Source organism: Kryptolebias marmoratus, linkage group LG24 (genome assembly GCF_001649575.2).
Source record: "Kryptolebias marmoratus isolate JLee-2015 linkage group LG24, ASM164957v2, whole genome shotgun sequence".
NCBI classification, from domain to species: Eukaryota; Metazoa; Chordata; class Actinopteri; order Cyprinodontiformes; family Rivulidae; genus Kryptolebias; species Kryptolebias marmoratus.
The window spans coordinates 11,441,618-11,468,982 of record NC_051453.1 but is presented as its reverse complement, the minus strand read 5'-3'; the positions used below and the strand labels follow the sequence as shown (position 1 = coordinate 11,468,982).

The 27,365-nt window shown below is 39.5% G+C and overlaps 1 protein-coding gene across 1 annotated transcript in view; it reads right to left on the bottom strand.

The window, feature by feature from the left end:
- Positions 1-914: 914 nt before the first annotated feature.
- The window catches only part of faf1 (Fas (TNFRSF6) associated factor 1), a 50,444-nt gene continuing 23,993 nt past the window's right edge, over positions 915-27,365 (bottom strand). Inside the window, exons 9-19 of the mRNA XM_017407346.3 lie at positions 27,237-27,332; positions 27,006-27,129; positions 26,852-26,915; positions 26,638-26,719; positions 19,604-19,758; positions 15,730-15,866; positions 15,561-15,649; positions 11,629-11,709; positions 11,149-11,226; positions 8,002-8,217; positions 915-1,451 (exon numbers count right to left, since the gene is read on the bottom strand). Of these exons, the coding sequence (XP_017262835.1) occupies positions 1,368-1,451; positions 8,002-8,217; positions 11,149-11,226; positions 11,629-11,709; positions 15,561-15,649; positions 15,730-15,866; positions 19,604-19,758; positions 26,638-26,719; positions 26,852-26,915; positions 27,006-27,129; positions 27,237-27,332 (1,206 nt within the window). The 3' untranslated portion in view covers positions 915-1,367. The remainder of the gene's footprint in view (positions 1,452-8,001; positions 8,218-11,148; positions 11,227-11,628; positions 11,710-15,560; positions 15,650-15,729; positions 15,867-19,603; positions 19,759-26,637; positions 26,720-26,851; positions 26,916-27,005; positions 27,130-27,236; positions 27,333-27,365) is intronic.

Genomic DNA, 27,365 nt, shown 5'->3' with positions numbered 1-27,365 from the left:
GGCTGCAGATGGAGGGCTAAGCCTGTGTGATCTCTCCGCTCTCTCCTCATCAGCAGGTGGTGTGAGAGGGAGGATATTTAAAACATTTGTTAAGAGAGGGAAGTAAAAGGTCTGCTCAGGTCTCTAGCAGCTTGTGTTGGGGAAACGACATCAGAAGGTCTTATTTCAAATCGCACTTTGGTTTCTGGCTCGATCTAATACAAACATAAACCTCTTTTTTTCTTTAACTCTGTCTGCCTTTATGCACAGAAAACCCCAAGGAGCGCTTGGTTATATAGGAACTGACAGGCGACTGGTTTAGATCTTTGATATAAAATTATACATTTCCCATAGAACCACTCAGGAACCTCAAAAATGAAGATTTAGAAACTTTTGTGGCATATGTTCCAAGAATCTAAAGAAAACAGATCCTATGTTTAAGCGATTGTTTGTGTTTGACAAACTTCAACAGATTTTTGGGAAAAACAAACCGATGTTCATATTCATATGTTGTTTTTTTATAATGTGTATCAAACTTAAATTAATACAGCATCGAAGTTAAAAAGGATTCAGAAAATTAAAAAAGAGAAATAAAACGACTCGTGGAGCAGTAGGTAAAACCAGAGGAAGAGGAAAGTGAAGGGCGGAGGCTGCAGGTGGAGCAGGCGTCCCCGACGAGTCCTGTTCTCACAGCAAACCGAGGGGTGAAGGGACGGATGGAGGACAGGAAAAGCAGAGGTGGAAAGCTTGGGAATAGGTAGTAAACACATCCCACCCTTCACAGGGAGACATCCCATCTCGATGTCCACTTTATTTCATTTTTTCCATTTTTTTTTTTTATTTAAACACAGACAAAAAAAAAAAAAACAAAAACAAACAAACATTCTAAAAAAGCAGCCTTGGTGTGTTAAATAAGGAAACAGGGGAAGAAGTCCTTGATTTTTATTCATTTATTTTTCTGTGACAAAGATTTGTCTAGCCAGTCTCTCAATGCTGTTCTTGTTCTGTGTTTGTGTTGTGACAGAGAACCATGACACAGCAGTTTGAAAATGTGACGTGTGTGAAGAGTCGAGAACATGAGGAAGAGGCTCAGGAAGGTGAATGTTTGGCTGTGTGCTTGTCTTTTCTCCTCTGTGCAACACGTTCTACACCAGGCTTTCATGTTTCACAAACAGGCCGAGGGCAGAGAAGCTTACTCACACTTGTGTGTCACTGGATGTGCATGCCAGTGTATGTATGTCTGAGAGATTGGTTGGTGTGTGTGTGTGTGTGTGTGTGTGTGTTGGAGGCCCAGACTGTGGGGATGGGGCCATGCTTGGTGACTAGTGTGCATCCAGCCAGTTCATCAGTCAGTCAGTGGGTTCTCTCAGCTAGCAGAGGCTCCGGTCCTATTCTTTAGCCTCCAGGAAGAGCGTCTCCTGAGGAAACAACTTGGCCTCCAGCAGGTTCGACCCTGGATCCAACTGGGTGATCTGAGAAAAGAGAAGGTGGCAGGAGAGCAGGGATACGAGTTAGACGGTTACCAAAAATCAATCTCCGAGTTGCTTGGTAATTTCAATTAACAACTACAAAATTAAACAAAAAAAAGAAACATTCTCATGTTTAAGAATATGGACATAACTTAAGACCAATATATGTTAAAGTACAACAAGAATCATCTATTTTTGTAAATCATTTTCAGACAATGAGCTCGATTTAAATTAGGAATGACAAACCCAAACCAAATAAAGCAGATTAAAAGTCAATGTGTCTTTAAATCTGTTTTATCATCATATCTAAAACATTTAAACTTGCTCCTCTGATTTACCCTTATTAGGGCCTCAGTTAATTCATAGCCACTGAAATCCCTCTGTGACTGCATTCATTTAATGTGTGTCTGCTCAAGGATGTGAACTGTGTGTGTTATTTTAACATCGTGTTTAAAAAAAGTCTGAGCAGAAATGTGAGCAGCAAGAGTTTAGTTTCCCCTACGAGGAAAACGTTTGTTTTCTTAAAAAGACTCCAATCCAGAACAAACCGATGAAGGTTGCAGGGCAGGAGTTTGTGTGTGTGTGAGAGAGAAGAAGAGTAGAGTGAATTAATTTCAGCTATGGAAAAGGTCAAAGAGAAAATATCGCTGATGGTGTAAAGGACAGAAACATTTTATTTGTGGTGCAAACTCGACGCAAAAGCAATTGTCTAAAAGGAGAGAAATAATGCTGAACCACCCACAACGTGGTTGATCGAGTTAGCCGACATAAAAGCGGGGGTCAGACCTGTGTTTGAGAAAACAGGACAACCTGAATCTCCCTAACACCCACCACCCCTGTGGGCCTCTTAGCTTATGTGAGCTAATCACTGGAGGGGTCATGTTACATTGGGCCAATCTAACACCTGGGCTGAACGGGCGAGGTGGTGTGACACCGAGATGTGTCCGGGGCTTATCTGATGACTGCTGCATCAGCCCCTCTGATTAGGGATCCCATTCTAACCTCACAGTGGGATAATTAGCCAGCTCCCTGTACCTGCTGTAGAAGGTCAGAGGTCAAGCCATGCACCATAAAGGTCAGCTCTCCGACACGTAAAGTCACAGGTCTCACACAGGGACCCATGACCATGAACTGGACCACAGTTTTACCTTCTACAGAGTGACAACACATCTTTTTATCAGTGTTATAACAGTCAGATATCACAAAATGTCATCATTTTCATTTTTATGTATATAGCTTTTAAAAAGAACCTCTTTGTTTTAGTCATTTCCCCCAGCTCCCTTTTATACATCAATAGATTTCTTAAAAAAATGTCTTTTCTATAATGTTTTCTTAACTGGAGGGTGAGAAAAGTGGGAAAAGAGGCCAAATGAAATAAGGGGAGGTGAGGCGTACGAATCAGCATCGGATAAATCCGACTCCCAGAGGTGTTTGAAAATGTGGAAGCTGGGATCGTTGACTCTACGTGTTTTCATCTCCATGTGTCATTTAGACTTTTGACTCCTCAGCGGGGTCCTGGTGAGCCTGGCGCAGGCAGGGAGGAGCTGCCACATCATCCTCTTACCCCTCACCAAGTCAACTGCTTCACAGTGCAGCGGGGTGGGGTGAGATGCCACAAAGAGAGCTTGTGTGTGTGTGTGTGTGTGTGTGTGTGTGTGTGTGTGTGTGTGTGTGTGTGTGTGTGTGTGTGTGTGTGTGAGAGTGTGTTTTGCGGCAAACATATCCCAGCCCGACGGTGGAATATTTTCCCACCTCAGGAGCAGTGCGTCACAAATGGCTGCCATGCTAATGAACCCGACAGGCTGTTGTGACACCACAGCATCAGGTAGGAGTAAATGAGGCTTTGGGGTGGAGCAGGTGTGTGTGCAGACGTGTGTCTTTAGAAGTGCGAGTGTGTGCGTAGATGTGAGCTTTCAGAGTAAAATCGGGATGAGGTGCTCGTGCTCGGAGGTGCACCAGGGAGAGCCGACGGGGAGACAGCAGCATCTGACTCTGAAAAAGAAAGTAGGGAAACAACATGCCACACTGACACAGGAGACGGGCGCCATCGGTGATTGTTTACATTGTTATCCAATTAACAGACCATAAGCATGGAGGCATCTGTCAACAAACAAAGCTGTTGTTTTTCCTCTGCTCTCTCTAAGCCATATTCTCACTTCTCCTGCCTACACAGCCATACATACATACATGAATACATACATACATCTGATAAAATCTAGCTCTCTGCTATGCAGTTTGTTTTTAACCTTGAGTCAATATAATTAAACAAAATACATCACCAGAATTATGCAATAGTTCCAAAAAAAATTATTTCTTCCAATTTCTCCATTTAGAAGAATATCTTTAGGAAATAATCAACAACTGGAGTTTAAAAAAAATCCCATAAATCAACAAAATAAGAACCTAATTAAAATCTTTTTACCTGAGATGAATTTTAAAGCGATAATAAAGGGGAATAACTGTGGAGCTCTACACGACAAAGCCTAATTTTAAATCTGGATCCAAACGAAAAGACAGATGGGGCTTTTCGGCAATCTTTAACATTCTCTCTCTTTCCTGATGAAAAATTATGTGGAGGGGGGAAAAAAATAAATAAATAAATAAAAATCATCTAATATCAACTCAGAGTAATTGTCATCAGGGAACAGCAGATTTCAACACAGTTAAAACCACATAATTAGCAATTAATGTGAAGTTTAAAATAAACAGCACAATTGTAAGTGACTTGAATGAAATGAATAAAATGCGCCGATGACAGAGGAGGCGACACGAAGCGACGCTCGGCTGTGAAAGAGAAGAAAGGGGAAAAATAAACACGGGCCCTCAAGATGTCCGTTTCCAGCATAATCAAATGTGCAGCTGAAATAACGCATTTTTAATGAAGCCATTACAGGCCCTGCTATGTTAATTAAAACCAAATAACTTGTCTGTTTTAAACTAGTGTTGTCAAGTGTTTATTTGGCCAATTACAAAAGCAGTGGGAGATCATTATCTGCTGCCAGGAGCGTTGACAGCGTGTAGTGGTGGGGCGTGAACAGAAAAGAACAGAGAAAGAGTTCGGCACTTCAAAGGGGGGGGAAAAAAACACTGCACAGACTGGACGGGGGGACTGAAGGGTAAAAAAAAAGAGGAACGGAGAAGAAAACTATGAGAGAGAGAGAAAAACAAAAGGAGACAGACCAGTTTGAGCCTTAAGAAGACGGGAATTACAGGTGTTAAAGTTGAGCAAAGTTTGGCAAATTAAAGTAAAAATATTTGACCGGAAAAAAAAAATGGAGGTCCAGAGACAGAATGGCGCAGAAACGAAGGGAGATGGAGAAACATTAGAGGAGAAGGTTGAAGCTGAGACGGAGGCTGATAATCCAGGATAAAACTCAGGCAGGTTGTTTTAGGATGGCAAAATTAAAACTACATCTGCTCCTCTTCAGGTACGGGGAAAATTAATAAATCTGAATCTGAAAATAAACATGTTTCATATATTGCCAAAAAGTCCACTTTCACTGAATGTTCACTAAAAAAACAAACAAACAAAAAAATCTATTATCTCTTTCTTATTTCTACTTCACACTGTATTAAGTAGCTTTAATAAAAAAAATAAAAAGTTGCAACATCATAAAATCTAGGTTGTATTTACTGAGCAAACATGAAAAATTAGGAACTCTTTGTAAGTAGAGCTAATCAACCTCAATTAAAAAAATATAATTACTAGAACAGAGATGTGAACAGGGTTAACTTTTTGCACATATTCTTAAAATATTTAAAATATTGTTTCTTCAGAATATTTTGGAGAACTCAGCACAGCTTGTTTCAGAAAATATGTTTGCCGGATCATGTATTAAAGAATCATCTAAAAATCTTTACAAAATGCTGCCCAACGCCTTAAATTCAGATTTAAGCATGAAAAAAAAGGCTCCTCCTTCAGGAGATGAATCTGAGAACAGCACTGAAGTTAGGAACTGCACAAAAACCCCTTTCTGCACAGAAACAATAAACAGAATGAAAATCAGCCGAGAGGGATTTGAAGCAGAGAAATGAAGCCCCCACACTTCGGCCCTCTCTGTGCTCAATTTAGGCTAAATGTTAAACGAAGAAATGTTAATAGGAAATCCAAAAAGGCAATTTGTAATAAAACTACAATCAAAATAAACAGATTTCAAACTTCCTGTCAGACTTTCTAGGACTCCTTCAGACAATAAGACAAGAAAAATAAAACGCAGCAGTGAAGCAGATGTAAAAGCCATTTCAGGCGCAGACCACAGCTGCTTCTTCGCCATTGTTTATTTTTTCTGCATCTCGGGTTTTGTGTCAGAATTATTCTGGCAAATTCACTGCCAGAGCCGGAGGAAGGATCAGGAAAACGGCGAGATAAAGTACAGTATCACTGTGAGAAAACACTTGTTTGACATGGTTTGGGAGTCGGAGAGCAGCTGGACAGGAAGAGCCTGTTGCAAACGATTTTAATGGCAGCCTAAACATTTTCAACCACGCGCTGAAGGAGGAAGACCTCAAACCTTTGAACAAAAGTTCTGCTTGAACAAGTATCGAATATGAAAAGAAGGGAAATTCTTGAATGAAAAGCTGAAAGTGAAACACTAAGGTCCCCCCCTCCTCCTCCCTCCCCCTTCTTCAAACTCGCTGACAGTCATAGAAACGGAGAAAGGGTTAGTTCCCTGAGCACGGATAAGCCTGGTACAAATGATGCCAGTGTAAGGCCTGCTGTAGTGCTGAAGAGATAAGCCACTGATACCAAATGTTGGGGAAGAGACTGAGTCCAAAACGTGGAGACTAATAGACACTTATTGGCAGAGGAACAAAAAGGTGGCAAAAAGCACTAGTCGGATGGACGTGGTTAAAATCAGTTTTCCAGGTGAGTCATTTTGTAGCAATGACCAAAAACACAAACTCCTGCTTCACTTTGTTGCCTGTCGATTCGCAGCTTTGTAAAACAGCTGAAAAAAAGGAAATTACAGAAAGGTGAAGAGGACGTAACACCGATAGAAAGTGTGACACGGCACAAAACGAGAAAAGGGAGAAAAGGTTTCAACAGTTGTGCAGTTCTACAAATGCAATAGTGGTCTATCCTCCTTCCTCTGAGCCTGGCAGAGCAACAGTGAGAGCGTCTGGATGGGATGGAAGCTTTCTATGCTCTCTCTCATTTAATTACAACACAGAGCTGCAGGATTAGACGGGGGCCTGTGTTCGCAGCCTCATACTGGCACTAACACTGAGCTATTTCCCTCCTCTCTTCCCCTAAATCTCCCGCCTTTCTGTTTTCTGGAATTATCCCCCATCTTCTACTTTTTAATATCTTCACCACTTGTCTTCTCTATCCTTTTCTCTTTCAGACTGTTTCTCTGATCAAATCTTCTCTTTGTTCAAGCGTTTGTCCTCTCTGTTGTCTTTCCACACGAGTTCTGCAATCGCCGTCCCTCCTCGAGCTTCTCTCCAGCCCCCCCTCCGCTCTAATCCTCCCATCCTGTTTTTGCTGGAATTTCATCTGCGACGCAGGCACATCTTTATCTCTGTCTCAAACACATGTTTACTCTTGATTATAAAGAGACAACTGTGAATCCTTTAAGTGACAAAGTTGTGAGCGGGGCATGTGTTTGCTTGAAAATATTTGTGTATGTGTTGAATTGTGCGATTATGACGAAACGGGGGAGTGTGAGCTGCGCGTTAATGTGTGTGTTAGGTGTTTGTGCCCCGGCGGTCTCCGCAGACTGGGATGGCACACTGCCTGGGCAAGCCTGCACGCACACACACACACACACACATGCACACAAACACATCTCTACAGAATCACTACCGTCCCTCCACATCCACTCCTGCCTTGATTAATGAAAATCTAGCAGCATGGCTAATTAAACTGGTAGTTAAAACAGCACTTATTAACTTGCTACCACAAAGCGTGGCGACCAAGCCCTCTAATGACTGGTTTGTAGCTAGCTGAGTGCTGCCAAGGCATCAACACAAAAGCCGTAGAGAATACTACCGTTAGTGCTGACAACAGTATCCCAACACAGTCAAAGTACAGTAAGCACAACGGACCAGTAATAATTAATATTCACTAAATAATACATACACTTGAGTGGATGGGTAAACAGATGACTTAACTTTCTCTAACACAGGTGCAGCTGCTCTATTATTCCACTTCCCCTTTTGGTAAAAAGTCTTTATTCTGCCAAGTAACTTAACAATGTAACCCATTAAGACCTGGCGAACCTCACCTCAGGTCGGAATGGGTTCAATGTAGTGGTCTCACGTTTAATATGCAATATACACTATTTGGTATCAGACTGGTTTCGAAGCTAAATGTGTGGGGATGTGTCTTTTCCATGGCTGATCGAGCTGCTCTTTCACTGATACAGCTCTCTGTTATCTAAGATGTTTCTGACTAACTACTTTTTCCAGAAATACTTTGTACAAGTGTACCAATGGTTTATGATGCCTATTAAGATGTTTTCATGTAACCTATAAGGGTTCATGCTTGAGCAAAAACAAAAAACTGGACATATTTTGTTTATGCTGGTTAGAAACAATTGTTAGCACTCACATTTCTACGAGGGAAGGTGGTGAGCAGCTTGAATTCTTCAAAGGGGTATCCCTTGGAGGCCACAAAGTCAAAAAGGACCTGGAGCTTACAGCTGCCCAGAAAACGCCTTTCCAAGAACTCGCCGCTTGGTGTGCGGATTCTCAGCTTGCTGATTTGTTCTGCTGACTCTTCCTCCGGCTCTGGAGGTAAAGCTTGCTCCAATGACAAGCGGATCGCCTGAAAAAAAGAAACAAAGAAAGACAAACATTAAAAATGAGGTGTTTTTAATCGACAATGTCAGACCATTTTGCATCCAGGTGTTTGTGAGCTATGACTTCCTTTTTATCTTTTTTAATAAGCACGAGTGCACTATTGTGAAACTGTTTAATTTTTACAATCTGTTAAGAGCAAAGTCGGCATCAGTGATACTGTGACATTTAAGTCAATCAGATTGTGACAAGTTTACCACAGCCTACAAAATCCTCTTTCTTCACACCCTCAGTTATATACTTTAATGGAAATCTCTAAACAGGAGTGAAACATGGTTTCTGATCAAACCTGATTGGTCTTAATTACGTTTCTGCACATTTAAACACAAAAGAAAAGAACAATATAAAAACACAGAAGGAAAACCAAGAAGCTTTAACAAACTCCCATCTATTACAAAAGGAATGAAAATCTTCGAGGTGGTAGAAAACCTATACCAAAGACTCAGTAACACGGGCACTGACAGAGCTGGTGAGACAATACCTAAACAAATGTGAAACACAACCCAAGAAATTCCTCCCATTCTGACTGCTGCGCTGTAGCTTCCCATTAATTAAACAATCTCCTTGTCCTAAGAATGTTATTAAATTAGTTGCCCTGCGTCTCACCCCGTTCCCTAAAGCCTGGTGTAGCTCCGAAGGTTGCCAAGTATCATATCAGTATGTCAAAAAGAGCCAAGTGTGGTCTTTCTCCGTGTATACAGTTTTACTGTTTGCTCCATCAAACTGAGACAGAGTCTGCTGAGTATCTCAATGTGGAGAGAGCTAGTTTAAAGTGTTATTTGAGATTGCTTATTTTGCAGAGAGATGTGATGATACTTTCCACAACACAGAGCGAGAGTAGCTTATCGCGCACAAAGACAAACATCAACTGTCATCTTTCACAGCACGGCTAATCAATTCTCCCGAGTTCCAAAAAACGTGCTTCAGCTGCTCCCTCGAGCGTCCCACTTCTTTCTGTGCCTGCCCCTCACCTCCTCCTCCCCCCAGTCCTGCTTGTTGTTCCTGTTTGGCCAGCCGGGGAGCATATGCTGTGACAACACGCCCCGGCTTTATTTACACACCATAATGCAATTATATTTCATAAGAGTGTACAACAGTAGCTCATTAGCAGCTTCTGGTGTTGGATGGGCAGGGTAGGGCGCGTGCCGCTCCGCCATCAGCTCCCCCAGGTATATGAGCTGATGCTGACTGAGTTAAAGGGGCCCCTGGGGGACAGAATCACACACACACACACACACGACAGACAGGAGTGTGTATGCTGGCCGTACAAATGCATGGAGTCACTCTCTGGCACAAGCAGAACCACCTACACAAGTGAGAGATAGCGTCCCAACAGAAACCACAGGACACACGTTTGGTGGAGCCTCAGGGCCCTGGCAGCGCCGCGCAAATAATCAGGAGCATCTCTCCGTCCATTCATCCGTCCGCTTCTGCAGCTCCGCTCGGCTAACCGCAGAGAGCAAACAGATGACGAGCAGGGCGAAGAGAAGCACCTGACAGACACACAACTGTATGCTAAGACCCCATGAAGGAGGTAAATAATAATGTCAGCTCACAGGCACCCTCCAACCCCACCCCCAATTCACGGACTCCTACTTTCATCTCCCTTTTCTTTGCACAAAGGCACAAAATCAGAGGGAAAGCATTCCCACTAGCATTGTCCTCTCTCTGGTGGCAAGTGGGGGGTTTTGTTGTGTCTGCACTATTCAGACAACTATTCAGATGGACCAAAATGAAACCTGTACAAACCTTTAACTTCTGAGTTTATTAAGAAACTAGAAGCATAAATAAAATACTTTATCGCAAAGTGTCTTTTTCTTGTGTTTAACCAGTTTTTAAACATCAAGTCTTGAAAATGGCGAACGAAAGCTAATATTGTTCCAGACTGAATAGATGACAAAAAATGTTCGACTTGTTCTTGGATACTACTGTTTGATAATGAAGTTGCCCAAAAGAGAATACCACAAGTAGAGAAGTAAATGGCGAAGAAGTGCAACCACGCAGAAACCCCTGAATATGACGCTGTGAGGAAGTAAAACATCTCATATTTACAGTATTAATATTACAGCCTGTTAGCACAGGACATCCAAAGAAAACCACCGAACAAGGGCAGAGGGGAAAATTAATTTAGGCAGGAGCTACAAAGAAATGGTAGTTCATTATGTCCACACGGAGTTTGTTCAGCACACTGCAGTGAAATAATTAAGACAACCTGGTCGGGTGCTCTTTTGTTGTCATTTGTTTAATTTAAGTGACAAATCATCTGAGCGAGCCGGGTCACCCAATACCTCTCAGTGCTTCAGGCTCTCTGCTGTTGAGTAAACAACAATCACCGAGGACTACACTGTATTACAGCATCGGTGCCATCATTACACACAATTATTGTTTTCCTGTATGCGTGACATTGTGTCTGCCTGTGTGTTTTACCTCTACATCACAGACAACAATTGTTTTCATGTGAATATGTGTGTTTGCTTTGGTTGTGTGTGTGTGTTTGAGCACAGGCCTGTCTACATAACTTGCTTCAGTCTTTTGTCCACTTGGGTTTGAATATGAGCTTGTGTGCTTTACCAGTAAGAAGGCAGTAAAACGGAACAATGACCGTGTTTATGGAAGGTGACATAAACAAGCAACGCTTGTAATTAGGATATTTTATTCATGTGAAATGGCTTTTTTTCCCTGTGAGTCCTCACTACACAGGCTTCAGTGACTGCCACTAAAACTAAAATCTAATTAACTAATTGGAGCAAAGTGTCAGGAAGAAAGATAAAAACATGACAGTGAAATCACACAATCATTAATAGCTGGTAAAACATATTACTGTTCATTCCTGCTCTGTGAATGATGAGTTTTTGTTTTAATAATTCAACTCATTTAAATAGGACATTGTTGTTCTCACCTCCTTCTCCTCCTCCTGCTCTTTTCTCATCTGTTCCAGGCGCACTTGTTCAGCTTCTTCTCTTTCTTGAGCTTCTCTCTGAAAAAGGAGAGAAATTCATTTAATGTTAAATAAGTCAACAAATCAAATAATCTGCTATTCTGTGTTTCCTACACTGTCTCACTCTGCCTTCATGAATTATTAATAAATGTTTTCCAAGTCATACAAACAAACTGCTTTCTTTTTTCCTGAGCTCAAGGTTTTAAAACTAGTATACACAAATTAAAGGAATCGTCTGATCTTTTAAAGTCTTTTAAACTTTAGAAAGGTTCTAAACAATCAATATCTTACCTGTTGTAGATAGCTAGTGAGTGAGCCTGCACTGATTTGATACACTGCAACTAATTGAATGCAGTCAGAGTAAAGCTTGACTATTAAGACTTAAAACTTGTTTTTCAACACAAGACAAAACACATCAGTTTGGTTTTATTTTGAAAGTACCTTTTTACGGTCAGCCTCTAAGGACAAACGATAAGCTTCATCCTGTTCTCTCTTCACCGTCTCCCTTGCCTCCCGTTCGTCCTAGGTGGAGAGGGGGGGTTAAAAAAAGAAAGAGAAAAAAAGTTAGACCTGTTTAAATAGCAACACAATAAAGGATACACAAGAACAAAACATCTAAGCTGAGGTGCCGGTTTTAGAAGCCAGAAAGAACCAGGCGAAAGAATATGCAGCATGTCAAGTGTGGTTACGTACAAACATCAGGTATGAAAGAGTAGCACAAGAGGGGAATTCATTGTGACTGGGCTGTCATTTACTAGACCCTGAACCTCTTTTATGTTTCCCATTCTCAGTTTCACCCTCCCTTTTTTCTTTCATTCATTCAGCCTCCCTCTTCCTGTTTGTACAGAGGGAAAGGGACAGGCGGCCTTTCTCTTTCTACCTGCTGCGGCTACAAAGTGTTTTATAAAAACTCAGTTTAAATACGAGTGTCCATTGTGTTAACACAGCACAGCCATTAGTTTTCTATTTTCTGAGGGCCCATGCTGTGTGCCGACCCGGATATGGCAAAGTAAGCTTATTGTGACGATCCGAGGGCTACTGTGCAGAAAGGCGGCTAAGCAAAATGGCAGCGTGTATTGTTGTATTGAATCGGAAAATGCAAAGATACATTTGTGCTTTTGGTTGACATAATAGAGGAACACTGAAAGGAAACTGTAAAAGAATGGTGGACAGGGACAAAAGCATCAAAAGTGCCTGCCATCAATGGACTTGGCCCCGAGTCACGCAAACAAGTCACAGAGCAGTCTGTGTACGAATCTCTTTTCAGCTTTTATTAAACGTCCTAAAAAACGCCAACGAGCCTAACGTGAGGAAGCATGAAGCAAAGTGCTCATCTAACGTTTCTCTCCACAAACATGTGATTTTAAAAGCCTCAACTTTGGAGAAAAAACTGAAACAGATTTACTGCAATTAAATCGTGGCTACTGTTCAAGTTGGCACGACGTGTGCCGTCTTTCTAGTGCTGATGATACACTTGGTATTCAGAAAAATCAAGCTGTCACACATTTAATGTTTGCTAACAAATAAGGGAAAAAAAATCAAATGGCTCTTCTTAATTTGCTGCTCAATTTTGTAATTATTGGCAAATTTGTTTCCACAAAAGTTGGGATGGTGTGTAAAATGTAAATTGAAAAAAGAAAACAATGATTTGCTCAGCAATTAAACCCTACATACTTTATGACAACAGAGAAATTGGACCTTTTATTGGTAAATTTATAGTTCTTTTAATATTTTATTACAAGGAAATGTTCCAAATTTGGGATAAGACAAACATTTTTTAAGTAATTCACGTCCCCCCCTCTTTTAGGAACACACTAGGTATATAATGGAGATCATTTGCAGCAGTACCAAAAGTCTGTACACAGCTCTGGCTCTGTAAACGAGGAAAAAAACCCACTGTGGCTCAAATAGATCCGCTCAATACTAATCCAGAGAGCAACAAGAAGCTTGTACATGTGCAGAGACACAGAGCTGGTAAACAGGACAACCCTACGATTCTCTACAGGATTTATTCGGAAGATTACATTTAAAAAAAGATGCTCAATATTTCGTTTATTCAATCAATCATTAACAGGTGATTTATTTTCAGGTGAAACAGAGAACCAAGACAGAAGAGTAGCAACAAAATTGTTTTGTTTTTATAATTTTCTCATCAGGAACATCCAGATGGAAATTATTGTGTAAATATACCTGATAGAGGTAAATGAAATGATAAACAGAAGACACCTTGGAAACAGAGATAAACCCTAAATGCTGGAATACGTAAATGATTTTATCTGTAGTGCTTTTCTTAAAAACACACAGCTTCGTTCTAAGCCTTTACAACAAGAGCATGACCTGAGAGTAACCTGTAGGGTCACAAATGTTGACCACATAAGGGAGTAGTCCCTCGATTAGTAACGACTACGTTAAAACACAGACAACCACCGGGAATGACTGTGATATCAGCGAGGCTGGATGAAATCACAATGTGACTATCCAAGCTGCTCCGGTTCAGACAAACACAAAAGTCTGTGTCAAAGTGGAATGTCTGGGCTGACATAGCAGTCTGTGTTCATGTCTGAGTATGCTTTGGAAAGGTGAGAAAAGGGTGGAAAAAATGAGCAAATGCAGGTAAAAGAGGGAAAAAAAGCAAGGAAAAGAAAAACATTAAGGTAGTCAATTTTGGGGTAATTATTGTCTTATAACTTCTAATCAGAATATCGTTGCAATTTTGCTTTTTGCGTTATAAATTAGAGTTGTATTTTTTTAAAAGTAACAAATTTAAAGCAAGTGAATTAATTTAATAAACGGAATAAGAGTAGGTGTGTTGGATGTCAGCAACAAAATGCATCCATAGCAGTAAGTGTTGCAAGAGTATTAAAATCTTTAAAGTTGTGAAAGCCTGCATTAAATGCCTGCTAAAATCTTATTCTTACCCGTTCTGCAAAAAAAGCTAAGTCTTGATTTTGGGTAATCTCTGCCAGTTTTGGAGTGGTTCATTCTGCAGATTTTTTTTTCCTTTTTTTATTTTTCCTCTTCGACAACAGCTTGTGTTTATACAACAATTAACATTTGAGGACTTTTTGTTTACAGCGTATGTTAACAAAAAAACTGAGATTTTTCAGAAAACATGCTCATATTTATCAAAATAAGAAAAGTATCACTTCGATGTCTACACTCCTCTTTTGCTGTGGCAATAATAATAACACCAAAAGTTTCCCAGCACACTTCACGCACACACTCTGAACACTTGTTACAAGCTGTCGTCCATGATTATTTGAAAAGTCACCAAAAGTGACAACTTCAAAATGGAGCCAGTAAATTTCACAGAGACGAGAGCTGAGACTCAGCAGTCAGGAACTCATCTGAGCAAGGTTGAACCCTCAGGGTGTGTGTGGGCACGAAGAGAGACGATTTACTCATTACTCAGAGCTCCCATCACAGAGATGTCATGAAACTAACAAAAGCATTGTTAGAGAGTCGGTTTGGTTGATTGACTCTTCGACTCCTAAGAGCTAATCCAGAGCGACATCTGTCATCTAAAGATACAGTTGTTAAAACAGAAGCACGGCAGAAATGGAAAGACTGACAGACGAGTGCGTCAAGTATGAAAGTCAACAAAAAGACTTTATGGTGATACATGGAATAAATATCTGTATGACTAAAACTACTTCATTAAAAAGAACAACACAGAAGCTTTCTTGTAAAATAAAATCAACACAGAGAGAAACAATTAGTGCCGTTCATCATCTCTCAGCAAATGTCACTGGGGAAAATATTAAATGGACAGTGACACGTTCTCATAGTCCTTGATCTCTATTTATGATATCAAAGACAAACACCAGTTTTCTAAATAAATTCTCAGTTCCCACTGAATTAAAACATTTAATCAATAAATAGGTAGTGGTGAACAATTTTGTGCAAATTGAAGATGTAGTGTCATGGTGTGTGATAAAAGAAAATGAGAGCATTTGTTTATTATAAGAAACAGATTTAACAATTGCCTTCTAATCTTTCCCCATCAGGCTGTAGTTTATCTCTAACGTAAAATACAAAAGATTGAATTAGCTGCCTAAAGGGTCACAGAGACAGTTAGTCGAAAAAAAAGAGAAAACTACAAATGTAGGCCAAGATAGTTTGTCCTGTTGTTTTAGATCTTTGCAGATCTAAATCAACCTTTATATGATACTTTAATTTCAATAAAGTAATAAGAAGAACCAGCCTGGTTTAATCAACAAAAACATGGTTTGGATCACTTCCTGTGCCGCTGTTCTTTTGTGTCACACAAACAGGAATATGACAGCCCAAATTATCCACCAATACAAAGATTCCTAAAATAGTCTAAACCATTTTCTACACCTTTAAACTTTCAGATTCTGCTCAGATCCCACCTCATCTTTGATGTCTTCTTGCTGCTGTGCTGTGAAAATCTCCATCGCTCCCATTAACCTCATCATCAGCTCATCCACTGTCGTATTACCTGAGGAAAAGGTAAGGAAATGTAATTTAATGTCTAAATAAAAATCTCTTTTTCGATGACATTATTAGAATATTAATCACCTTGAATGACATTTAGAACCTCATTGGATGTGCGTTTGCCCATAACTATAAGGAGCAGGGGGAACTGGTCTGTTTTGTACGTCCGTATAGTTTGTGTTACCACGCTGCCAAAGTGCCTCGTACACATGGTGAGAAGCCTGAAAGACAAGAAAAATATCCAATTAATCTTTTCCTCCTTTTTTTCCCCCCAGGACTATGAATTTCTCTTTTTGGCGAGACAACTAAAATAAAAGAGACAACCCATAACCCTTACAGCAGAAAACACATACATGCATAAACATGTGCTATACACAAGTATGTACACACATATTTTCACAACAAATGGAAATGGCACACTCTTTTCAGACAGCGGCAGAAAAGAAAATACACACAACTCACTGCATTAGGGACTTTAAAACCCATTCTGCATTTTCTTATTCCATCAGAGCGACATGCTAACTCAATTGGAAGCGTAGATGAATTAGTATTCCTCACCAGACGCCCAGAATTGATAGGGCAAGAGAGGATTTCTTATTCCATTACAAAGACAGAACTTTTTAAATTAACATTTCAGAGAGGGAAAAGGGTAGCTGGCAGCCGGGGCCCCGCCAAGCTCCCTGTAAATGTCATAATATTAATGAATTGCTATAGACTGAATGCAAATATAGATTAGCTTTTTCTCCTGCCTTTTAATAAGATCTACTTTAATAACTGAGTGGTAAAATAGAAAAGTAATGGAATGGATGGAGGTACAGCAGGTCAGAGGAAGAAGATAGATGGAAGGGAAGCTGCAGGAGAGAGTGTGTAACTCATTAAAAGATGAAGTCAAAGCTACGGACGCTACTCGCAGAACTTTCAGGCTGAGAAACGAGTGCCAAGGCCGACTCTGGTGGTTTCAATCACACAGGAGAAACTACAAATGTGGATGTAAAAGTAAAAATAAAATAAAGTGAAAACGCTGCGACTGTGAGACAGAACATTTCCACATAAACTCTGAGTGACCCTTGACTTGCAATGAAAAAGTTGGGTCACCTTAATCTTACAGATCATTTTGATCTGACATTTGTCCCTGTTCAGCCCTCGACCCAGCCGTAGCATAACAATAGCCCACAGGGAAACTCTAACCTGTAATGAAAGGCCAGAGAACAATGGACATCAACTTGAAGGGTAACCTTATCTTAAATCTCCCAACCACCACAAGCCAACCTGCTTTGGTTTCTCACTCACAACTAAGAAAGTCAGTCTTCCACAATAAAAATATAAAATCATCACACAGCAACATAAAAACTTTACAATTTGGAAACGTAGACCAGATTGTCTGTGTATTCACTGTGATTTGGAATAAGAACCAAGCTACACCCCGGGACAATCAGCACTTCTGAATTCACCTACAGAGCAAGTATGGACACAACATGGAGGGCAGGAGGAAGTCAAGACACTTCAGGAACTAAGGTGAGCAGTTCAGAAGTTTCATCCAGGCATAATGTAACATGGTAAAGAATGTGATAGAGTCCATACCAGACCCACAGCCTTTAAGCAAACTGTAGGGCAAACTAAACGTGGAAGAAACATCTGACAGGACTTGTTATTAACATGTTTTCAGGCTCTGCGTCGGTGGCTAACGTGACTGACAGCTTCTAATTTGTCGCCCAACCCATCTCCATTTCCCAGCGCAGATCTATTCAGCTAAAACAGTTAATGTTTCTCTGGACTGTCATCTCGCATTTCTTCACTTTCAAGTGATGCATTAAGATGTGTGTAGGAGCTGACATTTGCTCCGCTGAGCAGCTGATGAGTCAGGCTAGTACAGTAGCACTGCGGGGAACGTGTCTGCCAGCCACCTGTGCGAGGCCTGTATGGGAACCGGATGCCCTGTTAGCTCACTGTGTCTCACACACTTTGTTTCAGAACGAACATGGACATGTTTTGATTTGAAAGTGACATTTTGTTCCACCTCTAAACCAGTTATGTTTTCAGGATGGAGGACGTCAAAAAGAGAAGTCAAGTGTACAGAACAGGTGTGCATATCAGTCTATTCCTGCCTTCAGCAGCCAAGACGCCAACATACGCTTTAAGACCACAAAACAATTACATTTAGAGCAACTAGTGGAACAATTTTTAAGAAAAACAAGTAATCTATCTTGAATTTATCTACTAACTGTTGGTTTCAATAAATGTCAGGTAAAATGACATTTTGCTGAATGTTTACTCAACCAGATTAATTTCCCACAGTTGTCACAATTACACTGGCATCCAAACACCAACACTGCTTTTATGCATAATTAATCGTTTAGCAAGAAGGCCTGAGAGAATAGCACATTCCAGTATCAGCAGGTTTATCTCCCTCTCACATTCTCACACACACAATTAGGATACCTTTCTAACAGCCTGTGTGACTGATGCCAATCACCAGTCACTTTGGATCAGCCAGAGAGCGTGAGAATGGAGAGCAGCAGTGTATTTGTGAGCGAGTTAGAGTGCACATGTGCATGCATGCGTTAGCAGCAAAGCTGCGACTAGCTGTGTGCGATGAAAAGCTCCAGATGTTGCCTCTCTTTTAATGTGCAATAAAAAGGCTCAGCTGGGGCAAAAAGCAAAGGAGGCCAATAGGAGAGAAAGGAGAGTGGAATGAAGGAAGGAGGGAACTTCCTTAAAAGAAATAATGGAGGGTTGAGGTCAGGGAGCGGGTCTTTCTTAAATGACTACAACCAGAGGGCAGGCTTATCTCTGGACGTTTAGAGGAGAGTGAAAGTTAAAGCAGAGAAATATACAGCAAAAACAGATCAGGATGAGAAAAAGTAAAAGATGCAGATAAGCAGAAAAGTCAAGAGTTGTGCTCTGAGTTCAGCCGTAATAAGTTAACCTGTCTCTTCTTTTGAAGTTCTAAATTTAAAACTATTTTAAAATGTACTTTTCCAGGAAAAAAAATATTGCAATGGCTGTACCTGAAAACCAAACATGCTGCAAAACCCAGCAAATTACCAAAACAGGGCACAGAAGCTACACTTGGACTTTCAGGATAAATGGAGTGATAAAGATGTTTGGACTCCAAGGGAGTCCTTCATCTCCCACTGACCCGCTTTTCAGACAGCTTAGTCAAAAATGCCCAATCAGGGGCCTCCCCATGCAAACACAACGCCTTTTGTTAGTATGCAACCTCCAAGCTTCAAAAAGAGAAAGAAGCCGAAGAAAGTACGAGAAGACAGAGATGTGGGGTGTGAGCTGTGGAGAAGGAGCTGAATGCCAGCAATTAAGAACGTGTCAAATGAATTATAACCTGCTGGTCATGTGACAAAATGGAGCCCCGTCAAACTGAACTCTTTCATATTTTCTAAATCCTTCTTGTATACAATAGGAAGATAAAATATTTAACTTTCAGATTCTGAAGTTCAACATTTTTTAACTTAAATTAAATTAAAAAAAATACTTCAAAGCAACAACCAGGTAAATACACTGATAAAAACTACATTAATATTTCCTTCAGGAACAATTAAAAACAATTTGATACTTAAATAAGATGGCAGCACTCTTCAGATGGCTTCACAGAATCCTCAGGCACTTTAAAATTATATATTCATTCAAAGTGGATGCATTTAATGTCCTCTCTTTTCTTCAGTAATATTACAAAAGTTAAGTTATATGAATCAAAATAAAAATGAAGCATGTGGTCAGCCTTAGAGGTTCTGTGTAGAGCAAAGTGCTGTAATTTTGTAATAACATGCAACACAATGTTTTCTTTGCAAAAAAAAATATTTATAGAAATTAAAAATAATCCAAACTGATTACATTACATGAACCCCTATGATGCAGTGATTCGGACATGCTTAGGTTACAGTGGCAGAGACTTTGAAACGGCCATCACTGGTTGAAAAGAAGAGGTTTAAACGTGCTGTACCTGGCTTTGTTAGCTTCTTTAGTGACGTCCCAGGCCCACGTGATGAAGTTCTGGCTCAGGTAGGAGACAATCGAGTCAGCGCACATCATTTGAGAACAGAAGACGTTGCTGAGGACACTGTCATCGTTGTGGAGGTAGATGGCCAGCAGCTTTCTCTGTGGAAACAAGCAGAGCTTCAGAATTAGAGGCATGACAAGAAAAGATAAGAGCAAAGTGCATCGATTCCCTCAGAATGTTTGTCTTTGCTTGAGGTGTTTTGGTGCTGATGATTTATTTTTTTGTTTATTAAATAAAGCAAAACAACAAATGGATGTGGGCTGCTAAATGACTTGTTCAGCCTAAAACAAGACCATAGCTGGTTTAAAAGAAAAAAAACACAAAAACAAATACCACACAAAATCAAATGGAGAACGGTGTAAATAAAACTTCTCTTGGATGTGACGAAGATATAGAGAAAACAAAACAGACAAATCACTCTATTTATTTTATACCAAATGCCAGCAGCCTGCTCAGGTTAGTAGCAGCAAGGCCAGACAATATTGACGAAGCTCCAAATCCAAGGATATCGACGCCATCATATAAGCCTGCTAGATTTTCCCTTCTGACGATCTAATTAAAAAACAAACACACCCACAAACACAAAAGGTTCGAGGGCACAAAGTTGGAACTAATGCTCTTTAAATTACATGTCACTTTGCTTGCTATAAAGGAACAAACAAGAAAAAACTCTCAATCTCTGCTTGGTTCATTTAACCATGGCTGTGACAGTGGGGAGTTAAGGAGTCTGTTTCTCAGGAACAGTAATCTCAGCTACGTGCGCCTAAAAGCAAAATCTACACAGGGCGTAAAATGCGAGGAGAAGTGAAAGACGAAGTTGTGCTATACTGTGGCCTGTGTAGAATAGGAATGGGAGAGCACTGCTGTGTTTGCTCAACGATTAGTGCTTTAGAATAATCTCCAGGGCTCCTAGAGAGAAGAAGCCGGGGACTCATTCACCGGGCCGATTCAACAGCCTGAAAAGATTAAACACTCATGCTGAGAAGACAAGCAAATTCAGTCTGGAGGGAGGAATGAGTCTGAGGATAGTGAGTTTTAAAACACAGAGAGGGGGGGAAAAAAAATTGACACACATTTGAACACTGGTTTCCCAACGCACATACACAAACTTAAGTCTGAACCCACAAGCGGAGGATTTATACTCACACACATGCATGCTCAATTAGAGCAAGTGTAAAGACTAATCAAAGTAGGCATTTTGGCCAACTGAACTCCTTCATCTTAGTTAAACTGTCAGTACCCCTCTGTTCCCTCTCCACTTTCAACTGAGATCTTTTGTGCTGCCTGTCTTAGCAGGGAGGAGCAAATCCCTTAGTTCAGCTAAATTACAAGGTCCAACCTGAGCCAGATAGTGACCCCACAGCCCTTCCTCACACCTGTTCACCTAAATCAGAGCTTGCTTTGTGTGAGGAAGTGACTAAAGATTTCACACAGCAGAAAAGCCCTCGCACTCGAGTCCGTATGGATAATTAATGCCCCCTTCACACAGATCAATAAGAATTTAAATACCTGCGACATTTAAAAACAGAAAACGAAATCTTGACTCAATATATAAATATACAGAGTGCAAAATACACAACAGTATTACCTCCAGTCAATGTCAAAACCAAAGTGAGCCAAGCAGAACTGGAGTGGGATAATGATAAAGTACCTAGTTTTTGTTTGCCATAGTTATAATAAATGATTTCTGTTCAATTAGTTTGCAGTTTTTGGTCCAACACACTGGGACCTAAACCCGCTGATGTTCTTTAAATTTAGTCGTGGCAAAGATTGCTTTTATTACTGACTGAATGCAAAGAGTTCCTGGTGCAGCTTAATTAAACACTGATGCTTCTTTAATACAACAAAATCAATAAAATATATTGGAAAACAGCAACAACTAACATTTAGCATGCCCTATCTATGATTCAAGTATGAAGAGAGGAGGCATCATTAAGAATATTAAAATAATCTAAAAATTATTAGAACAATGACATTATTAGCCAACAGTGACCTAAAAATTTAAGTTAGAAATTTACCCTAACCAATTCATTCTTTATAGTCATCTGTCATGCATCAATAGACTTTTAATCAGCTTTAAAATTCAATAAACACCCTTTAAAAATGCTTAACTCCTGTATTATATTTTTCATACATTCATATTACACAACTAATTAAATTTAAATACGTAATACACTCAGAATTAAATCATTATTATGAAAAATGTTTTACAACAGATAAAAACGTAGCCCAATAAAATGAGATATTCGCTCAAACCACGCTGAGTGAAATTTAATTTCTTTGATGCAGATTTGCAGATATTCCCTCGTGTAAAATACTAACTTTCATCATTTGGTATCCAGCCCATATAGTGCCCTTTTGAAAATAGCATGAAATATACAGTGTGCACTGTGGGAATTTTGCAATAAACCCTACAATGCAGCCAAACTAATCCCTTCCCACCCACCTATGTATATACCACACGGCGTTCAACATAAAGTCACATTCTCAGCTGTTAAAGCGCTCGGCAGTGGAGAAAAAGCCGACATTAATAAAACCAAAATACCATATGATACTATTCTACAACTACAATGCACGCTCTTCAACTGGTATCCAAGTTTTATTAAATGGTTTGTGAGTGTTGGGTCTTATTTTTCTTTTACCTTTAATTCTTAACACACATAGCTATTGATTTAATGGATGAAACTTTAAAAGATTTACTCAAAATGACTATGTTTAATATATTCAGAAAAGTATTAAACAGAAATATACAGACTGAATGAAGGACAGAATGAAAAACAAAATACTTAAGAAAAACAAATAAGATCTTCAATTCCCTTGTTTCGTCTTTGTTGAAAATCCTTAGCATTTAATGACTTACTGAAGTCTCTGACTTACAATCAACAGATCTTTGTTTCTTGTTGGGGTTTTTTTTTTTTCATTATTTTTTGCAACATCTAAAACTTAGTTATGCTTTTCTTTGGCCACCCAGCCACCGCTCTGCCCTGACTATGATCCTCATCAAGTTGAATGAAGTTTTGTCAGATTGAGATCAAGCCATCAAATATGTTTTCAATTCATGGTTGAGTCTAATCACTCGTGTATCTGCATTAAACTTGTCAGCTGCATTAATAACAAAATCATTAATTACTCCTGCTGATTCAGTTGAACGGTTTATTAAACTCTGATATGACAGACTGGCTGCTGTATTTGACAGAGGTGGTGTGCTGTGACTATCTTTCGTTCAGGAGGAGTTCGAACACACAAACGTTTATGATGCTTAGATGCTCGCTCCTTTATTTTCCAATCTGACAGATCATCGACCAGACTTGCTTAATTCTAAGCCGCATGTAAGCTTCTTTGTTTACAAACTAATGTTGAAAGGATGCACAATTACAGCTGAACTCTGACATTTTGGAACAATGTTTAAAAAGAACAATTCACAGTCCTTGCAATATTGACATTGACAGCTGACATTATTCATTTCATTGATTGGTCATTATCTCAATAGGTGGCTAAAACATAACGGATTGGACCGAGTCTTATGGAATATGTAATCACGCACCGACTGCAAGTATATAAAGTCGAAATCTCAGACGACTGAATGAGAATATTCCACCTGCCTTCACCATTTCCATGTGTGCACTGCATTGATCCAACTCCCTATCTGTCCATTTCTCCTCAGTGTTGTTTTCGATTTAAATTTCTGGATTGATTCACGTTCACCTGAAGCCCCATTCCGGCTGGCTGCTGCTCTTTCCTCTTGACTTCACGAGGCCGTTGCTGAGATCTGAAGTGGATACTTGGCAGTGATGAATCCCTGAACTCCCCTCTCCAGCAAGGCTATGAATTTTTATGTGTCTTTGTGTGTGGCAGACAGGAGAGAGGAGCGAGGAGCGAAGGAGAGCGGGGTTAGAGTGATTAACCACTGCATTGATGGGGATTTAGTGCGGATCGTGGTTAGTGATGGGTGGCCTATCGCTCTGTACGCTCTGACTAACCACTGATCCCCAAGAGAGTTCAGCTCAGCTCAGCTCTGCAGCCCAAAGCATTTTCATTAAGGATGGATTGAGTCTATCTCAACAGTGCCCCAACACACACCTTCAGAAACACTTCATCAAATGTAGTGTTTTGCTTAGTGATTAGCCTCTCCCAGGCTATGAGCGAGTGAGACTGATTCCTCTGTTTATAAACCCATGGAGTTGTCTCTCTTCAGCCAGATCTGCCCTTTTCTAATATGCCCTTAATGAAGTAGGCTTTTGCTACGATGAGAACACTAAAACTGGATCCCTTTTCAAATGAAAGCAAAGAGGAAAGGATGGGATGGCTGGATGGACTGAAGAAAGCATGGTGTAATTTGCACACATATGCTACTGTGTAATGAAACCATCAAAAGCAGCATGTTTTGGCCTGCAGTCCAAGCGGTCTGTGACAAAACACGACAAGTACAGAATAACTTCTGGTTTTGTGACATAGTTTTGCGCATTACCGCTTTCTCTAAAGCCATTTAGCCACAACACAGTTGGCAGGCTAAATCAAGTTCACCCTGAATAGAGCAAAAATACTGTGAAAATGAGTACTTGTTTGCCCCTGTGTTGTGTAGAGCACAGTGGTATCGTGCAGAGTGAGCGAACACCAGAGAGACATCAGCCATATTGTGGTGGCTTAGAAGCAGGGATCAGCTGGGTAGCAGGCATAACGCCAAGCTTCTCTTTAGTTTTTCTGTCTATTTCGCACTCGTTCCATCCATCACCTTCATCCTTCAAACTCGCACGACGATAGTTGCCTCGGTGTTTGAATTTCAAATTTCCCCTCTGCTCCCTTTTCTCTTTTCAGACCAAGTTTTCTAAAAATGCACCCTGGCTGTCATCTACATCCCTCCCCCTCTTTGTGTGCTTGGTGATCTGAACCACCCCAACCTCATCAACATGTTGCTGTGTCCTCACAGTCTAATAAGGCTCTAATCCACACAAGCTGTCAGTTGATACAAGCGTCCTTAAAAGGAAAAACGCTAAAAAAAACAAAACAAAAAAAAACAAGAGGGACTGGGAGCTATAAATAAAGCTTTTGCTGTCAGGGTGAAAATTTGATTTAGGTTCTCATAAAATGATCAATGTGGCCATAAGTAATTATCTTAAATAACACCATGAGAAAGAGATTTTATATTAATTATTTACAACTGAAATGTTTTGGGTTTTTTTTTTTTACTTTCTGCATGTTTGATTAAACAGACCTTTGGGATCTATTGGCCATGTTAAATCAGATTTCCTGTTGTAAGATTTCTATTACAGAGCCTACCATCTGTAATTTAGCCCACAACTTAATTTCCAAAAAAGTTAGGCTGCTGTGTAAATTAGAACTACAACAGATGATTGGCTAATTATTGCAACTCAATAATTTATTTAAAATAAAAAACAAATTTGTATGTGTTAAAACTGACTTATGTCCATTTTTTTAAAAGATGCCTTTTTTTAAATTTGATACAGGCAATAAAGAAGATCTTTGGATAGGTGCAGAAACTTTTAAAATTTATGTAATTACGATAAAAAAACATGTATTAACTTATGGTTGCAACTGTAAATATAAGGAACAGCTATTTTATTCATAAAATATACTAAGTATTAAACACATGCAATAATAATTGTTGGTACAAACTTTTTTCAATCGTTTATTCATATATCTAAATACTTGATTTAAAAAATATTGTTTTCTTGTTTCCTACCTTTCAAAAATTGCTTTCACTGTAATATTTTTTTAATTTAAACATCTGTCCCCTCCTTCAGAAAATGACAAACAACATTTCTATGTCAACTTTTAAACAAATAAATTAGTTTAATGATTTACCGTATGTGAAAATTCAAATCTGATTCACAAACTCTTAAAGTGGTAATCACCTCTAATATTTAGGATGTCTGTCATACAAATTTGCCTTTTACAAAAAAAAACTAACAAAATCATCAAAATGTGAGATGGAAAGGTGAATAGATAAAGTCAAGATGCTGCAAAGAGGTTGACGATAACATTTATGTTATTTAACAGCAATAAAAGAGTCAGAGTTTGGAAAGAAAATTGTATACAAGCATAAAGGTCAAAAACCCTATGAGATCCAGGTCCTGTGGAGGTTCTGTATTAAAACGAGATAATACTGAAGAGGAAATCATCGCCAAGGCACAATAACATCCCTGAATGTTGTTCAATTATAAGTTTGTTCTGCCAACTTGAAACAACTTCAAATTCTACCACACAAGAAAAAAAAAAACATACATGCAATTTTAAAAAGTCACTACCTTTTCAGAAAATGAGAATGTGGGGGACAAGTCTTTCTCGCTATGAGTACAGTTCAAAAGTCAGCCTAATGTTGTGTGAAACATTAATACACCTTAGGTTTTGCCAAACCAAAGTATGAACAGACCTTAAAAACATGGCTCCGCATTATTAATATTGTTATATTTGCCTGAACCTGTCAGTTACTGAAAACAGAAAAGTCATTTTATTGTTGAGTCCTTCTAATCATACAACATTAACAAGGCAGCAAACACTTTGTTGTATTATATCCTATTTTTAAATTTATTTTTTAACATCATCTTCATCTTTACTGCAGCCTTGAAAGCACAAAGTTAGCTGTGTGCAGACACTGGTTATAATAATAATGACTGTTTTAAATTCCCACCAGCTCAATAATAAAGAAAATACATGAGTAATGCAGCACCTCCCTTGATAGATCTAAAATAAATAATATCCTGTTCAGTTTGTATTCCTTCTCCGTGTTATCTTAAGCTAAGAAAACTGCTCAATAAACCAGGGACAAGACTACATGAAGCAGGAATGACAATAGCACTAATTGACAGGTCAAAGTCAGTATCTCTTCTTTCTCACAGTCAAAATTAAGAGTTAAAAGAGAAAAGCAAACAGGAGTATATGGCCTTAGAGCTATTACTGTATCTCAGCAAATTAGAAATGTTCCTAAGAGACTCTAAACAGTCCAACATGTTACTTACATCTCTGGCTTTGCCATAAAAGGCCTCTTGAGATGCTGCCTCCAAAGATCCAATGAAAAACATTGGGTGGGTCTCTCCATACCTAAGATAAAAACAGGAAATGCAAACCTTTTATTATTTAGGCAAATTGCTCAACACAATGCTACAATGTAGCCAAGTTTCTGTTTAAGTTTGTTGTTTTTGGTTTTTTTTAAACACCCAAATTGTTGCCTACCTTGAAGAAAATTCGGCAGTAAAGTGAAGTAAGGCATCCGCTTCGTTCTCACTGTTCTCTGGCACTGAAAGAGGAACAAAATTAATCTTGTGGTCAAACTTTGCATGTGTTTGTGAAATTTATTAAAAATTTTAAACATGTTGGCTATACATACTCATGGGTGATTTTCGACAGCTTGAAGAGCTCATTCCAAACATCTCTGAATCATCCACCCCAAACTCTGTAGCATCCTCGTACTCCTCCCCCTCACTGTCACTGATCATATGGACATCTGCACACTGTAAATATACAGATTTCGTATGTTGGTATACAGAAACTGCCCACAGGTAAAGTAATCCACAGCTCTGAGGATTAGGTTTGTATTTATATGCCTATATATACACACCTCTTCTGTGGGTTCCTGGGCATTGGCTGGTGAGGATCTTCGACAAACACTGAGATGATGGCATGGATAGCTGATCCCGGAGAGAGCTAGCGTCATCTAAAAATAGGAATCAAGCAAAAAAAAAAAAAA